The sequence below is a fragment of the Schistocerca nitens genome, chromosome 4 (assembly GCF_023898315.1).
Source record: "Schistocerca nitens isolate TAMUIC-IGC-003100 chromosome 4, iqSchNite1.1, whole genome shotgun sequence".
Lineage (NCBI taxonomy): Eukaryota > Metazoa > Arthropoda > Insecta > Orthoptera > Acrididae > Schistocerca > Schistocerca nitens.
In genome coordinates this window covers 973,812,480-973,830,589 of record NC_064617.1, presented here as the reverse complement: position 1 = coordinate 973,830,589, position 18,110 = coordinate 973,812,480, and the positions used below count along the sequence as shown (strand labels likewise).

At 41.5% G+C, this 18,110-nt stretch overlaps 1 protein-coding gene across 1 annotated transcript in view; it reads left to right on the top strand.

Moving 5' to 3' along the window:
• LOC126253669 (wolframin) overlaps positions 1–18,110 on the top strand; it is a 71,745-nt gene that overhangs the window by 23,604 nt on the left and 30,031 nt on the right. Inside the window, exons 5-7 of the mRNA XM_049955190.1 lie at positions 2,017–2,213; positions 4,930–6,161; positions 6,237–6,470. Coding sequence (XP_049811147.1) covers positions 2,017–2,213; positions 4,930–6,161; positions 6,237–6,470 — 1,663 coding nt within the window. The remainder of the gene's footprint in view (positions 1–2,016; positions 2,214–4,929; positions 6,162–6,236; positions 6,471–18,110) is intronic.

Sequence of the window (18,110 nt, the reverse complement as noted above, 5' to 3'; positions counted from 1 at the left end):
CTTGCTGCCATTTCCATAAGGTGTACCATTATTCGCCTTATGTTTGAACTGCTGACAATTAATGGACCCCTACCCTTTTGCGTTTGCCTCGTCTTTACACTCTACATAATAGGTTTCCTCAAAATATGTGAAGTGAGTCCCACTATCCTTGTCAACAGTAAAAATTCGCCGAGCACACGAAGGCACATACAAATTCTTTGACTGTCAACAATAAACTAAATATTCAAAACAGTTAAAATGGAAGCATACATTAGGAATGTGTAGCAACATGACAAAAAAAAATGGATGTGTAAAGCTTTGAAATTAAAAAATTCCTGTTACTTTTTTATCACACCTCATATGTACTTCATTCCGATTATATTTAAAATAATTTTGCTGTTGATTGTTTGCAGCTATGCATACATCACTTCCTAGTTACTTATTATTATTAGTTTGCATGTTCATTGTCTTGAGTAAAAATAGACAAGAACGGGGAAGGACTTCTTGATAGATATTTGCATGAAATTAATGTAGTGAAGCTGTTGATTTCTGTGTTGCTTAGACAAGGAACGATTATGTTTATTGGAGCACTCACCGTAACGTACTGGATATCTGGATTTAATTATGCTGTGAGTCAGATTGAAAGTAAATGATTTCAGGTTTAAAGTCTTTTATGATTCCTTTAAATTATTTAGAATAAAATATCTTTCTTCCACATTTCATCACTTTCTCGCTTTGTTCTTAGAAACAACTATTGCTGTTTTGGGGACATATCTCAGATAACTCCAGAGATATACCATTGTGCTCACAACAGAAATGCTTATTTCCTTGTAGAGATTAAATTAATCAAGTCTTCATAACAAAACATCATGTAGTAAACATCTTCTTGAACAGATCAGAAAATATATGACAGTTGGTTATTACTGTTCACATTAATTTTGTTTATTAAAATCTAAAGAATGAATCAGAATTGCTACATATTTAAAAGCATTAAGGAAAGTAATTATATGTATGCTGACTGGTACAGTGGCCAGAATGTAAACTAGTAACAGCATTGATATCAACATTACAGTCTTTTGAAGTTCATTTTGTTGTATTATTACTAATAGCAGTTGCAGATGATGTGGTATAGCTTCAGGCTTTTTCTTGCAGTGTCTCCTTATTCTACTTCTCCTTGCCCTAACGGCAATATTTAGTGTGAAATGAATTCTGCAAGTCTCTTACATCCCACCTTCAGTCTACTGCTTCAGTTGTTTTGGGACACTTTCTGTTAAATTATTCCACATATTTTATTGTATCTTGTGCTAAAGGTATGCTAAGTGCATTAAAAACAGGAGAATGTTTAGTTTTTCTCTGCAAATTTAATTACCGAAAACCTTTATTGAAGTATCAGTCAAAATGCTTTGATAGTCATGGTTCTGTTGAAATGAAATGCCATTTTTGTGCTACAATTAGTGACCTAGATTATGGTGCTGGTTGTTGAGAGTATGATCTTCATGTTGTATCTGAACCATGATGTCACTTAGCATTTCTCTCTTAATTTGTCACAAATAAGTTTCGAAACTGAAACATAGGTTTCTGAATTATTGATTGGTTACTCAGTTGATTAAGCAACAAAGTTTAATAATTACACCATCAATTTCATATTGTAATTTGTATATGGTGATACAAAATTTAAAATTGTAGTTAAGCTTATAAGAAGGTCTAAGATGCAATAAAAACAAAGTATGAAACCAAATTGAGAATGGTTTTGACTTGAAAGCAGAGATCTTCCTCTGTGTAAGAAAGTAGAAATAGCGCAGCAGTCTGCAGTTCTTGTCAGAATTTTCTATTTCCTTTTTATGTATTTTTTTCCACCTCTTAAATTAAGAGTGCTTAATTTTTTACTTAAGTGTTTTTGTCTTAGCACAGTTGCCACTCTTAAATATTGTTACACACCCGCAGTACATAATTTCTGACGGATAACTTAAATTATCGCTTTTTTTCTAAATTGCACAATTTTGCATATAGGTTATTAGTAATGTAAGAACTTTTTAGTCTTTCAGCAGGACAAGATTTCATTACATCTGACCAGCTTCAGAAAAAAATGACAAGAGTTAGTAAAGAAATGACAACTACAGAGGAAGATGGAGGAATTAGTATGCACTCTGAAAATCAGCAGAATGCGGATTTAGGAAATGGTGTATTGGAAGCAGGAGCTTGTATGAATTCTGTTCCGCACTCAGAAGACAGAGGTTTGTAAATTAATTATGCTAATACATCTTCATAATTCAGTGCCTTGTAATTACACCTTTCAGTAAATATGATATAAAATATACATACTAGCACAGTGCAAAGATATATCTCCTCTAAATCTGTTGAAGGTGTCTTCTGGCAATAAATCCCAGTGATTTATGCTACACTACAGTAATTAGGAGGAATATGTAAGCAGGTAGTTCTTTAATTTATCTTTTAAGGAGAATCTGTTTTCTGCAATCGATGTATTATAATTCTGAGCAAGCAGTTCACTCTACACAACTCTGGAACTTATTTGAGTAGCTTCTCATTTTACATCTTGAAGCTGTGTGGAGGATAAAGTTCCAAGCCTTCTTATTCCAGAAACTTTGTGGTGGTGACTAGGAAGTGAGTATGGGATCCCTTCATTAGTATTTAGTAAGATGAATAGCAAAATCTGAGAAGTCTTGGCCGGCCGCGGTGGTCTAGCGGTTCTAGGCGCTCAGTCCGGAACCGCGCGACTGGTACGGTCGCAGGTTCGAATCCTGCCTCGGGCATGGATGTGCGTGCTGTCCTTAGGTTAGTTAGGTTTAAGTAGTTCTAAGTTCTAGGGGACTGTGACCGCAGATGTTAAGTCCCATAGTGCTCAGAGCCATTTGAACCATTTTTTGAGAAGTCTTGAGAAAATGTGGATTAAACTGAGAAGTTTATCAGTGGTTAAAATTTTAATGATGTTTCTTATTTACTTTTTGCTGGGTGACAGTCCACCAGAAAAAAAAGATATATCAAAATTTTGATTACTTTTTAATGTTCTAAGTGTTAGTTGCAGAAACCACAGTTAACTACATGATAAGAGTAAGAAATCTGGACTCTTAATGCATCTGTTCATTTCTTTTTTGTGTTGGTGAATAAATTCTAAATTTTCTTGTACATTCATCAGTGGTCATACATCTTGGTGGAAATACAGTCCACAGATGCTTCTCTTTCTTACCAGCCTCAAATTCTGTTAACACTTTAGAGACTGGTTGCTTCGAAGAACATCAGGGCTAGGAAACCAGCTATTCATGCTGTTATTTAAAGTGTTACTGGTGCATATGTAATTGTAATTCGTGTATCTAAAAGAGTAATATCTACTAAAAAAAAGACCAAGCTTAAGAATTATTTTTCATATTTACTTTAGTTCTTTGTACATTACAAATTTTAAAATGATGATGACAGAAAGTATAATCATCCTTCCAAAGAAAAAAAAAGTGTGAGGGGATTATTGAGCAGTTTTTTGCTCTTGACCTTCCAAAATTTCTTGCCCACTCAACAAACGTGACATATTTGTAGCAGAATTAGAGCAAGCAGTGAAGCCTAACGAGTACACACATGAAATTATATCAATGCAATAATGTTGGCTCGCCGGCCGAAGTGGCCGTGCGGTTAAAGGCGCTGCAGTCTGGAACCGCAAGACCGCTACGGTCGCAGGTTCGAATCCTGCCTCGGGCATGGATGTTTGTGATGTCCTTAGGTTAGTTAGGTTTAACTAGTTCTAAGTTCTAGGGGACTAATGACCTCAGCAGTTGAGTCCCATAGTGCTCAGAGCCATTTGAACCATTTAATGTTGGCTCAGCCATTTGTGACAGCAGTTGTTACCTTTACCAGTGTTTCATTTGAAATATTTTTTTTTAATTGACAACAGAGGGCAGTACCAGCCAAGGGACAGGTAGTGAGACACCTGTACATTGTTCTCATATGCAACGAGTCCAGTTTTTGAGCGCTGGATGGCTCATGCATTGAGAAAATTGCGGCCCAACCTATACTCGGGCGTGTCTTTGTGACACAAAGTTTGGCATGTGCTATGCTTGTACTTCATCTGCAAAGTGTTAGCTTAGGAAAAATCGTTTGAAAAGACGTTTCAGAAACTGTGAATGCTATGAAAAACAAATAATGTGTAGAGTTTACGTAAAGTGTGTTTACTTGGAGTAACAATTTGTGCAATTAGATTGTTCTCCATATACTTATATTTTCAGATTCATGAAATTTGATATAGCAGTATTGCTTAAACATTGTTTACTATCATGAAGACATGTTCTCAGTACAGTGGTTTGTTCAGATCCCTAATGCCCTTTGTTATCATGTAGTCTGTGTGACTCGAATATTCTTAGACACTGCAGTGTTGTGGTATTCCACTGAACTGTCCGACCTAACATGCTGTTTGATAAATTACATCTTGAAATAAAGTATAAAGTTTACTCAGCTTCAGGTAAGCCTAGGTCCTCAATTTGTGTTATGGGAGGTAAAAGTAGTGAATTTAAAACATTTTTGGTGCGTGTGAACATGGCTGTCAGCTAGGATATTGCTATGGTATAAATTCCATCCATGTTGTTTCCTTATGAAGTTTGTCATTAATTAAATAATATTATTACAACTAAGAACTCGGTTTTTTTCCCCTCCTGTAGAATCCATATGTGAAAAATCATGTACTAGCTGCATAGACTTGTAATTTGGACTCATTGTTTGGAGGATAATGTAACTTAATCATAAACGTTTCCTCCATGCCTTCCAGCGCATTGCAGGAAACCATGCTTTAATCACGGATATTCTTTCCATACTATAAATATTCAACATTTCATATTCATTCTTCAGTGAAATAATGTATCAGTAATTGAATACAGGTACTTGAAGAAATGTGATATTCTGTATAACACTGTTTGATTGGTTAAGTAACTAGTGAACATATGTATGTTTCAGAATGGGCAACAGCAAGGGAGTACGATGGAGAGAAACTAACAGAAGACCACTTGGTTTCTGCTGCGGTGAACTATGTGCGTGGGGAGCTGCCACTTGTCCACCATGTTCTAACGCTTAGCAACCCAGTTGACCAAAATATTGAGGCTGCTAACTTTTTACGAAGAACACTTTTCCACCCACTCAACTCACTGCACAACTTTTACAGAAAGTTAGTAGAAACTCTCGCTAAGCGTGGTTCTCCGTTCATGTCTTCAATTTTTCCAGTAGTACTGTCACAGTTCCAGACTTTGATTTTGCTTTTCATCTATACTGTTCTTGGTGTAGACAGTATTTTATTGTTTATTCCCATGGCTGCATATTATGTTTCTTTCTTTGTCATGGTCATCTCAACATTTCAAATGTTGCATAGGAAACGAGAGTTTCGCGATTTTCAGTCGTGGTCGAGATTATTTTTGAGCTACAGCGGGGGAAGCTTGAATGCAGAAGAAGCTGAGTATCAGTATTGCTGTAATAATCTTAAACCTTATGCTCACTTTTTCCTGGCACTAGTAATCAATCTGATGATTTATCCTGTAATTGCACCTCAGTGGACACCACAATCTGAGCTTACAATTCTTGCATTTTCATTGACACTACTTACATTGTACGCATTTATGAATCACGGCCAGTCTCTTGATTTACTAATGCTTTTTTCATTTGCTGTTAATGTTCTTGCTAAATATCCTTACGAAACTGATGCTGTGGTGAGACAGGGCTGGCGATTTTTAGACATACGGGTTCCTACATTTGCATCATATATTGTTGGAAATGGAGTAGAATTCTGCTTGAATTGCCGTGCTGTGTTTTATCTCCTAATACCAGCAATATTTGTGAAGATAGCATCTCGTGATAAGTGGCGCGGAATATATAAGGCGTTAATACCCCACTGTGTGTCTCTTTCATGGTGGCAAGTGGCGGTGATATCTTCGCAGGGTGCAACTTGGTACGGTCTTATCAGAAGTGCTCTGGCGTTAGTAGGCCTCGTATTAATCGTCCCCATAATGGGTATTGCAACAGTACTACTTCCAGTCCTCGCTGCAGGGAAATACTTGGCAGACTCGGCAATATTTATTCGTGTTGTTACTACGGCACTGCTTGCATCGGCACCTGTGGTCGCCACCTGGTATATTAACAAACAGCGAGCAAAGGGTGGTGTTCACCAACCTATGGAAAGATACTTCACTCGTTTCCAAGTAAGAAAACTATCTCATTGTGTGGTTATTGATTCTGCTGATTCTGAGCTGATAACTTACTTAATGCATTTGCAGGTTGGATTAGGTATAGCCGCAGCTGTTTTTCTCCTGCTTCCATTGGTGCAGGAGATTGGTAGCAACCAACACCAACAAACTGAAGCACCTGATGCAGACACTAGTTTAACTTGGGAACAATATCAGAACTATTGCCACCAGCCAGCTTGGGAAGAGTCCTCTGTGACTGCTGTCCAGTTACGATGCATCCCTCTAGCGGGTGCCATTGTGACGTGGGATGGCTATGTTACGAAGGTGTGCTTGAGAAATTTTTATGAATGTATCATATGAAAATCAAATAATTTCATCAAGCAATTTTATTTATGCTATGGTGCTTCGTTTACCATAATAATTTGTGTTCTGGTTGTGAATAAGCTTATACAATAAGTGAGAGTAGATGTGCATTATGAGGTATGCAGTGTGTGGTTTGCTTGTCAACAGGTGCTGTGCATTGTTGTGATTCATAGTTGCACAATTTTTGACTACACATTAAGTAGGGAACAGTTTATTATTGTAATTATTGGTTATTGATCAATTTCTGAACCAACAGATGGGCTATGTTAAAATGTCCAATTTTTGCTGGTAGTTCTGTTACATTTCACAGATTCTCTCAAAAATCTTGCTCAACTTGTAGACTCCATGGGATACTTCACCTTTGTTGTTGAATTTTTATCTTGTCTCGTTTTCACTGGATTAATTTCTCTCTCTCTCTCTCTTTCTCTCTCTCTCTCTCTCTCTCTCTCTCTCTCTCTCTCTCTCTCTCTCTCATACATGCATTTCTCTGCTTTCACGTCCTCCCCTTTTTCCCCAGCCCTATTAATCTGTTTACACCCTTTAAAACCTAGATTTATTTTGACTGCTTTGATGCCATCATCCGTATCATCGTGTCTTTCGTGTACGTCACTCAAAATAATCTGTTTTTGAAAATATGGGTAACTAGATAGGTAAAAAAAAAAAAAAAAATCTGTTCACAAAGTGGCAGCAGGAGAACACACACACACACACACACAACTTTTTACAGTTTGCAAGTTTTTAGAACTAGTGGCTCCTTCTTCTGGCAGAGGGGTTGAATAGGAAGGAGAAGGAGCGAAGGAAAAGGACCGGTGAATTTTAGAGTTTGGATAAGTTCCCCAGAATCCTGACACGAGAGACTTACTGGATGGAATGAGAAGTAAAGTCTGATTGCTGGGGATGACACCAGAACCTGAGAGCTTAGAGGTGGAAGATTGGGTAATATGCAAGACAGAGATTACTGCTAAAACATCATGCACAAGCTGATACGAGCAAAAAGCTAAGGACATTGTGTGTGATGGAGGTAGGAGAGGGACGGTGAAAAATAGACAAGTCAGAAAATGAAAGTTGTAGGAAACTAGAAGGGAATAAAAAAAAGAATAGTTATTGTGAAGAAATGCTGAGACTGAAGAAATTAACATAAATTAACGCCAAGTGGGTGGCGAGAACCAAGAATATGTTGTAGCACCAGTTCCCACTTGTGGAGCTCTGAGAAATTGGTCTGGGGGGAGAATACACATGGCATGTGTGATGAAACAGTCATTGAAGTCACAACTGCCATGTTGTAGAGCATCCTCTGCAACAGGATATTGCAAGTTGCCAATATACGCCCTTAGCCTATGCCCATTCATCCTAATTGATAATTTGGTGGTACTCATGCCGATGTAGAAGACCGAACAGTGTTTACATAATAGCTGGTATGACGTGTCATTTCGCAGGTGGCTTTCCCTTTGATAGTATACCGTATTTACTCGAATCTAAGCCGCACCTGAAAAATGAGACTCGAAATCAAGGAAAAAAAATTTCCCGAATCTAAGCCGCACCCGAAATTTGAGACTCGAAATTCAAGGGGAGAGAAGAGGTTTAGGGCGCACCTCCAAATCGAAACAAAGTTGGTCCATTGTAATATGAGACACAATTTAGGTCGAATGAATGACGATACAGCTACAGTAGTTTGGTTCGAGTCGTAAGCTTAGCAGTAAGCTTTACCAAGTAGCCATTGCTATGCGTCAGGCGCTCCATCCGTATTTATATGGGTACTCTTCCTTTTTCACGTGCTTCGTCTGGTTTGAATCTATTGTTTATTTTGCTTCGATCTGATAAGTGCCGTTTTCTTTGTTATAGGTGTTTATGTCACTCTAAGCTGAAAATACATTACTGTACTGTGTCATGCATTGTTTGTCGCATTCTGATAGTGCGTGTTTACGGACTGTCGCCGCTCGCGGCATGGCTTGCTTTTGTGCGCGCTGCTGCCGCTAACAATAAAAAAAAAAGAGAGAGAGGAATCGTCTCATTAGCGAAACAATGGCAAGAGACTGCTATTTGTTGTTACTTACACTGCTGTTTCTTTGATAATGATTAACAAGAACCAAATAATAGACTGCGTATGATAGGACATGTTCTGAAAGAGATTAGCGAAAATTTTTCTCCGTTTGAAAATTTTTGCGGCCGCTTCTTTAGTACATCAAATTCTGCACAGAAATTAGAGTCATCTTAGATTTGAAAATCTAGTCAGTTGCCGTGCTTCATTTCTGACTGTATCACTTAATACGAATATAAACATGACACGATACATACATTCTTCCGCGTTTGCTGTTGTCTCACTCTAGTTTCGTAGTTTATTAGGCAGGCAAGATTTAAATGAGATAGCAGCAAACACAAAAGAAAACATGGCAAAATGTTTATATTCATATTATTCTTATGGTGAAGAGAATACTGCATGTGATTCACAATTCATAAAAATTCCTATTAGCAGCCATCTCTTGTCACAGATAGGAAAAATTTCAGAACGTAGAGTTGGCCATATTGACAAACATCCCAAACAGCCTTGCCAGTCGGATTTTCGTAGTACATTGAAATTCTGCCGAAGATGAACAATACGGAGTTTGTATTTACTTCGTTGGATAATGTATGAAAATGCAGCGGTCGAAACTCGGGGCGGAGAAAAAAAGCTCGTCTTCCACTTTTTAAAAAAAAAAAAAAAAAAAAATTATTTACTGACGCAGAGGTTTTGGCGCCAGTATTTATCTTTGTGCCTACAAACCATGCCTGTGTAGCGCTACGTATATTCGACAGCAGAAGTTCGTTGTGGCGGCACCTACCAACATTTTTCAGAACTCCCGCTTGCTTTGCACTCGATTCTAAGCCGCAGGCGGTTTTTTGGATTACAAAAACCGGAAAAAAATTGCGGCTTAGATTCGAGTAAATACGGTATGTTTTGCCTGTTACAGGGCTATTATAGATGGTGGTAGGAGGGTGTATAGGGCAAGTCTTGCAGCGGGCAGGGTCACAGGCGTAGGAGCCACAGGGTAGGAAGACGGGTGCAGGAGCAGCGTAGTGCCTGACGAGGATACTGCAGAGATTGGGAGGACGACGAAAAGCTATTCTAGGTGTGGTGGGAAAACATAATATAGAAAGAATGGCAACTGTCAAAATGCAAGTACTGTTGTTTGTTAGAAAGGTTGAATGTGAACAGAAGTGTGTAGCTGACCTTCGGTGAGGATGAGACCGACATCAAGGAATCCCATGCTACTTTCCTTGATATTGATCTCATTCTCACCTAAGGTCAGCTACACTCTTCTTTCCACATTAAACCTGCTAACAAAGAACAGTATTTACATTGTGACATTTGCCATTCTTTCTATATTATGTTTTCCCTCCCATACAGTCGTGGCATTCGATAAAAAACGTAATTTTCATAGGCGGACTCTTTACAGCAGTATACCACCATTCACACCTCAGCCTCCAGTGGACATAATTTCCTCATCAGCCTAGTTCAAAAGCAGATTCCCCGGGCCATCACATCCGATCCTGGCACTGCCGATCCCTCGAAAAAACACCTTAGGAACATACCACTTGTCATTGTATTATCCTGGTCTTCAATGTATTAAATCAGATACTTCAACAAAGCTATGACTTCCTACAATCATACCCAGACACGAGATCCACTGTGTCAGAGATTTTGCCCACCACACCTAGAACAGCACCACTTGTCACTCAGTACTATCCTGGTCTTGAAAGTATTGATCAACTACTCTGACAAGGCCATGACTTCCTAAAATCATACCCTGAAATTAGGTCAATTCTGTAAGAGATTGTGCCCACCACACACAGAATAGCTTTGTGTTTCCCTACCAATCTCTGCAGTAGCCTCATCAGGCACTACGCTCCTTCTGCACTCATTTCCCTACACTTGGGCTCCTATCCCTGTGAAAGCGCCCCCTGCAAGACTTACCCTATGTACCCTCCTACCACCCGCTATACCAGGCATGTAACTGGGAAGACGTGATCTCGGTGCCTGTTTCATCACACGTGCCATCTGGATTCATCTCCCAGACAGTTTCAAAGAGCTCTGCAGATGAGAACTGGTGCTACAACATATCCTTGGTTCTTGTCACCCACCTGGCATTAATTTATGCTAATTTCTTTGGTCTCAGCATTTCTTCATAGTAATTATTCCTTTCTTCACTCCCTTTCAGTTTTCTACATCTTTCATTTTCTGACCTGTCTATTTTGTGCTGTCCCCCTCCCACTTCTGTCACATACAATGCATTTAGCTTTTATGTCTTTTTCATGTATGTATATTTCTTGTATCAATTTTCTTCAATTACAGGTACTGATATTTTAGCCCCTGTAATTTTGCCCTCCAGTAAGTTCTTATATCCTATATTATGTTCTGCTACCATGTCCCTTCTTCTGGTAAGAGATTTGTAAAGGTATCTTTCCTCACATACTCATGTACCCCTTCCTTTAAAACTTTTATTTGTATTTTTAATTTTTAACATTTTTCTATTGCAAAGCAAATTATGTGCTTCCAGTTTCTTCTGCTTCAGTCATTCCGTGGTATCCTGCTTTCCAGATGTACAACTTCAAAAAGATTTTACTGTGAATTTTATATCGTTGCCAGGTACTATTAAGTTTTCCTTTGTGCCTGTAATGTCCCCATTCCCTTATCCATTTATACAACTTTTTTGAAGAAGTAAGTCATTTTAGTATTATCAGAATTCTCTCCCCCTCCTCCCCCTCACCACAGTGTCAGCTGGAGAGAGCACCATTCCCCCCATTCACCAGACTGTACCGTCTTCCAAAGAGAAAAGAAAATCCAAGAATACAGGACTCTTGACCGACTTGCGTATCATGACGCAAAGAAGAAATTTGAGTGTTTGCATCCTGTATGTTTGATAATGATGTTTGCTACAGCTATGACAATGACAATGTCATCCTCTCTAGTGACAGTACCTCATATTTGTGCCTCTTGTCAGGACTGCTCAACTACACCTGCTCCACTGTTGGTTGGAGGCCCTCTTCCAACTGTTTCCCCCCACGCCCACTTTGGGAACATTGATTCCCCACCAATTAGGGATATCAGTCCCCAACCTCTGGCTGCGAGGCAACACCCTCTTCCTGCATCTCTCAGCAGGAAAGAGTCCTTTGGGACATATCCTTTTCAGGATTCTGCTCTGCAACCAGATACCAGCCAGTGGGTTAAAGAGCCAGAGGTTGCTGGTCGTAGAACTTTGCATTCCATCTCTGTGCCTGAAACTAGGGCAGACAATCCTCATGAACACTGAAATTATCCAAGGAGAAGAGGGACAAAAATAAGACTTAAGAAATGTAGACTTGTTCAGACTCTGTACTTGTGGCAGAGTTCCTGATGGTCCCTGTGGCACTGGATGCCCACCACACAACCTGCTTGCAAATTGACACTATGATAGCTATTAATGCCCTATAGTCTCAGCCGGTGGCTGCAGTGACCCTGGGGCATGACCTGCCTCCTTGGACTCTTCACGCCATTACAAGATAATGATCCTCCAGTGGAACTGGCTGGGCTATGATGTCTTTTATGTTTTTCCCCTGCTTTCTGCATTGCCCTCCAGGAAACTTGATTCCCAATGTCATAAACCCCTACCCTCTGTGGCTATCAGGGCTGTTTTAAGAATCGAGTTGACTGTGACAGAGCTTCAGGCAGCATTTGCACAGAAATTCTGGACAATGTTTACAGTGAACACGTGTCACTCGATACGTGAGGACATTGTTGGATTTCACTGCATGTAATGTGTGTGTGTGTGTGTGTGTGTGTGTGTGTGTGTGTGTGTGTGTGTGGATAGTGAAGGTTCTTAGAACACATCAGCTGCACTGATTTCTCAGTCCCCCCCCCCCCCCCAACCTAACTAATTTTAGGTGACCACTTCAGTCCCACAACCCTTTGTGGGATGGAACTATGATCACTGGTCACAGCAAAGCTATCGGAGCTCTTTTCGGCCATTGATCTTTCCGTTTGCAGCCCTGGTGTTCTCCCCTTCATCCATTTGAGAGTCCACGATGACCAGTGTGACAGTGGTAATTTTTCGATTGTCCTGTCCCTCCCTCAGCATTGCGTACCAGGGTGTCCACCCAGATGGGCTCTCAACAATGCCGAGTGGGGCCTTTGCTGTCACTCGTAGCACCCCGTCCTGTGGAGGTATTGATGCAGGTGACCAGAGCACAACTGCAGCCATTCTGGGGTGGTCAGATACCTGCACCCTGACCACGTATGGATCGCCCTGTTGGTTCCTGAGCTGGAAGCTACCCAAGCAAGCCAAGGAGTATGGGCCCATCATGGTTGGGGTACGGCACCTCGAAGCAACAGTTTAACTGGCTAGTTAACAGTTGCCATTGCTGTAGCTAGATGGCACCCATTGGAATGCAGTACTTCACCCGGTACTTGTCTGCACTTGGACTGAAGGTGGTCATTATTTTTTTATGGATAACATTGAAGACAAATTGGGGTAGTAGAGTCTCTGGGGAAAATGAAAAATGGTTCTTTATTTTGTTGTTTAAGACCTTCCCGACATAGTAACTGCTTCATTGGTTCACGGGCATTGCATCGGGTAATGTCGTGGAAGCTGCACAGTATTTCGACGAGACAGCTGCTCGTCATCTCCAGGTGCTGACTGACGTGTTGCTGCAGTAGCTCACCAATATATATGCTGACTTGCTAGAGAAGCACAGGCACCAAGGGTTAAGGCAATAATGTCATCTTAGACAAATCATAGAGCACGGGGACATCCAGTGTCTCCTGCCATACGAATGGGCCACAGGCTTCTCATTCGCGACGTGAGAAAAGTGGGCTGCAAATAGCAGCACAGCGTGTGTGCATTCAGAGTGTTGGCTCCCCGTTTAAGTGTGCAGACTTTGATTCTACATCTGTGTTGACTCATAGTTGTTAAACTGCGGCCTACGATGCCTTACCACCACTATTGCTGGTTCCCATGACTTGCTGAGTTGAAATCCTGTCTCTCTATTGATCAGGTCATTACTTATACGAATTTTGACTGCTTCTTTAATGATGAAATCCAAGTATGTGGAAGCGGATGAAAGGATCTTTGTCTCTCCATAGTTCATGCTGTGTCCCGTGTGAAGACAGTGTTCAGCCACAGCAGATTTTTCTGGCTGACCCAGTCTGGTGTGACGTCTTTGTTCAGCACATCTGTCCTTAACGGTGCAACACGTGTGGCCAATGTATGATATCCCACACTGGCACGGGATTTTATACATACCTGGTCTCCTTAGACCTAGGTTGTCTTTAACAGAACCCGGCACTTGCGCTATAGGGCGGAAGATGCATTTTATTTGATGTTTTTTGAATAGCCTACCAATCTTAAAGGACAGGCCGCCAACATACAGTAGAAAAACCATCCTCATGGAGTCCTCTGCTTCTTCTGGCTGTTCTTAAGGTTGAGTGCATGCAGATTTAAATGTACTATGGATCTGTTTATCAGAGTACCTGTTTTGTCAAACACAGAGCGAAGATGGCTAAGCTCTACTGATAAGCTCCCTGCATCAGAGATAATTCAAGCCCTATGAATGAGAGTCTGCAACACACCACTGCATTGAGATGGTTGATGGCTGCTCGTAGCTCATAGATGTAGGTCACTCAGTGTGAGTCAGTTTGTAATACACACTGTGACCCAAGGAACCATCTTCTTTTCTGCAGACCAAGACAGCAAGAAATGGGATCTATCCATTTTTCTCCACTTCTGTGGTGAAGCAAATGCTGGGATGGAGGGAGTTAACATGTTCCAGAAATGCAGGAACTATTGCAGCTCCGTGTGGCCAAACAACAAAAGTGTCATCCACATATGTCCAGAAACATTTAGCTTTCAACACCGCTGACTGAAGTGCTTTATCCTCGAAGTCATCCATAAAAAGGTTAGCTACTACGGGACACAAAGGGCTACTCATAGCAACACCATCAATCTGCTCAAAATATTGTTTGTTAAATAAAAAGTACATCGAGACAAGCACATGTTTGGAAAGATGTAAGATGTCCTCCTCCAACTGAGTTCCTATAAGTTGTAATGAATCCACCAAAGGTACTCATGTGAACAAAGCGACGACATCAAAATTCACTAAAATGTCAGCTGGTTCAAGATGCAAAGTCTTCAGTCTTGTGTAAAATCTTCTGAGTTTCGAATGTGATATTCACAGTTTCCTACCAGTGGGCTTAGATGAGAAGTCAGATTTTTTGCCAGGCAGTATGTCAGGGCTCCTATAGTGCTCATGATGAGGCGAAGGGGAATCCTCCCTTATGGATCATAGGCAGCTCATAGAATCATGATGGAACTGGCACTTGTACTCTAGCTCTTTTTATGATGTTCAGGATTTGGCTGGATTTGAGGAGCACAGATGTCTTCCGTTGTACTGCATCAGTTGGATCCTTCTGGAGATAGCGATACGCAGAGTCCTGCAGTAAATCATCGTCTTGCCAAAATAGGATGTTGCAGGCAAAAGAACAGCTGCGTTTCTCTTGTTGGCAGGTAAAATCACTGTTTTTGTGTCTTCTCTTAACAAACGGAGAGCTTTCCTTTCTTCAGTGTTGATGTTCTGCTTCAGTGTGGGCATCCTGATTATGGCCCTGCAAGCCTCTCGCCTTATTTCTTCAACAGTCTCACTCGGAAGTTTCGAGACACATTGTTCAACAGCACTGATAAAATCCTTAATAGGCAAGAAGGCCTTTGGAGTGGGTGCAAAATTTAGTCCTTTTTCCTACACCAATATCGCAGCATCACTCAGTTGTTTCTGTGAGATTAAACACAGCACTTTTGTAGTGGACTGTTAAGGCAGCCAGTCCACAGAGACGGGTAGCCGAAAGGGCACACGTACACACACGCCGACTGGCACGAAGTCTGGAACAGGATACGTGATGAATGTGATAAAGAAAAGAACGTAGCTACTAGAACACTTAACTTTTATATTGTCCTTTGGTATACAGCATTCTGGATGATACAAGTGAGACTCTATCTTGAGGTACATGCAACGTTACAAATGGTTAATGGCGCCTTGCTAGGTCGTAGCCATTAACTTAGCTGAAGGCTATTCTAACTGTCTCTCGGCAAATGAGAGAAAGGCTTCGTCAGTGTAGTCGCTAGCAACGTCGTCGTACAACTGGGGCGAGTGCTATTCAGTCTCTCGAGACCTGCCGTGTGGTGGCGCTCGATCTGCGATCCTGACAGTGGCGACACGCGGGTCCGACATGTACTAATGGACCGCGGCCGATTTAAGCTACCACCTAGCAAGTGTGGTGTCTGGCGGTGACACCACAACTTCTACATGGTTTACGTTCTTGCAGTGGTTGGCATGTAAGGCGATGGAACTTCGAAGTCTGACGCATCTCGGCCTGCTGCTGTGTCCAGTCCGAAAGTGATCACGTAGTACCATCCCCCTTCTCCCAGGAATCTGCTGACAGACACGACGAGATATTCAGATGTAGTGAAAGCAAGCTCTTGGAGGGTCTGTCTAATTCTCACCTTGTGTAACAGATTATTTCTCACCAGTGCCATGCTGGCTCGTTGTTTGATCCTCTTGGCGGCCGCAGAGTCTATGTAGTGAGTCAACTTTGCGAATGTCTGTATAGTTTACTAGTCCCGACAACTCAGTAAAAACGCAAGAGAGCACATCAGTGTGTTTCTCTTCTTGTGGAGTTTATGGAACTCACGTACTGTATTGACCATCTTCTCCCTTCAGAGGTACCAGGTCCGCTGTTTAAGACTTTTGCAAAGTAATAACTGCTTCATTGGTTCACGGGCGTCAAGTCGGGTAATGTTGTGGAAGCTGCACAATATTTTGACGAGACAGCTGCTTGTCATTTTCAGGTGCTGACTGACATGTTGCTGCAATAGCTCACCAGTATATGTGCTGACTCACTAGAGAAGTGCAGGTGCCAAGGGTTAAGGCAATAACGTCACAGTAGATGAATTGTAGAGCACAGTAACTTCCAGTGCCCCCTGCCATACAAACGAGCCACAGGCTTCTCATTCGATACGCAAGAAATGCGTGGTCACAAATAGTGGCACAGCGAACATGTGGGCAGTGTGTTGGCGCCCAGTTTAAGTGTGTGAACTTTGATTCACCATCTGATAAGCAGATCTGTAGTGCATTTAAACCTGCGTACACTAAAGCTCAAGAACAGCCAGTAGAAGCAGAGAACTCCATAAGTATGGTTTTTCTACCGTATGTTGGCAGTGTGTCCTTAAAGATTGGTAGGCTGTTCAAAAAACATCAAATAAAATGTGTCTTCCGCCCTCCAGTGCGAGTGCAAACTACGCTGGGTTCTGTTAAAGATGACCTAAGTGTAAGGAGACCAGGGATGTATAAAATCCCATGCCAGTGTGGGAAATCATACATTGGCCAGACCTGATCAATAGACACATGGTATTTCAACTCAACAAGGCATGGGAACCAGTAATGGCAGTACTAGGGCATCGTCGTCCGCAGTCGAACAAATCCGAGTCAACACAGACTGAGAATCAAAGTCCCCACACATAAACTGGGAGCCAAAACTCTGCCTGCATGCGTGCCGTGCTGCTATTTGTGGCCGTGCTTTTCCTGCGTTGCGAATGAGAAGCCCGTGGCTCGTTTGTACAGCAGGGGGCACTGGATTTCGCCGTGCTCTATGATTCATCGATGATGTTATTGCCTTAAACCTTAGCGCCTGTGCTTCTCTAGCGAGTCAGCTTGTATATTGGCAAGCTATTGCAGCAACACATCAGTCAGCACCTGAAGCCGACGAACAGCTGTCTCATTGAAATATTGTGAAGCTACCACATTATTATCCGACGCGATGCCCATGAACCAATGAAGTGGTTCCTTATTAATTAAAACTTCTTCTAATACCCAACCTACAGTTCTTCAGTCGACAGTTCTTCAGCCATGTGTGACATACCTGTGACAATTTTCCCCACACACAACTTTTAATGCAGACCAAGGAATCATCTTCCACAGAGATCTTATGCTGAAAAGATTAGATTAGAGAAGGAAAGTTGCTACTGACCATATAGCAGAGATGCTGAGTTGCAATAGGCACAACAAAAAGATTCACACAATTATAGCTTTCAGCCATTAAGGCCTTGGTCAGCAGTACACACACACACACACACACACACACACACACACACACACACAAACAACTTGCACACACGTCTGCAGTCTCAGAGAGCTGAAACCAAGCTGCGAGCAGCAACACCAGTGCATGACGGCGAAAAGTGAGGTGTTGCAGTTTAGACGGAGGGCAGGAGAGAAGGTGCGGAGGGGGGTGGGGGTAAGTAGCGGAAAGGAGAGAAATAAAAAGTAATTAAAAGACTGGATGTGGCAGAAAAATGACAGCTGTGTAGTGCTGGAATGGGAGCAGGGAGGGGGCTGTATGGGTGAGGACAGTGACTAACGAATGTTGAGCCCAGGAGGGTTACGGAAACGTAGGCTGTATTGCAGGGAAAGTTCCCACCTGTGCAATTCAGAAAAGCTGGTGTTGGTGGGAAGGCTCCATATGGCACCGGCTGTGAAGCAGTCATTGAGATGAGGGAAATCATGTTTGGCAGCGTGTTCAGTAACAGGATGGTCCACTTG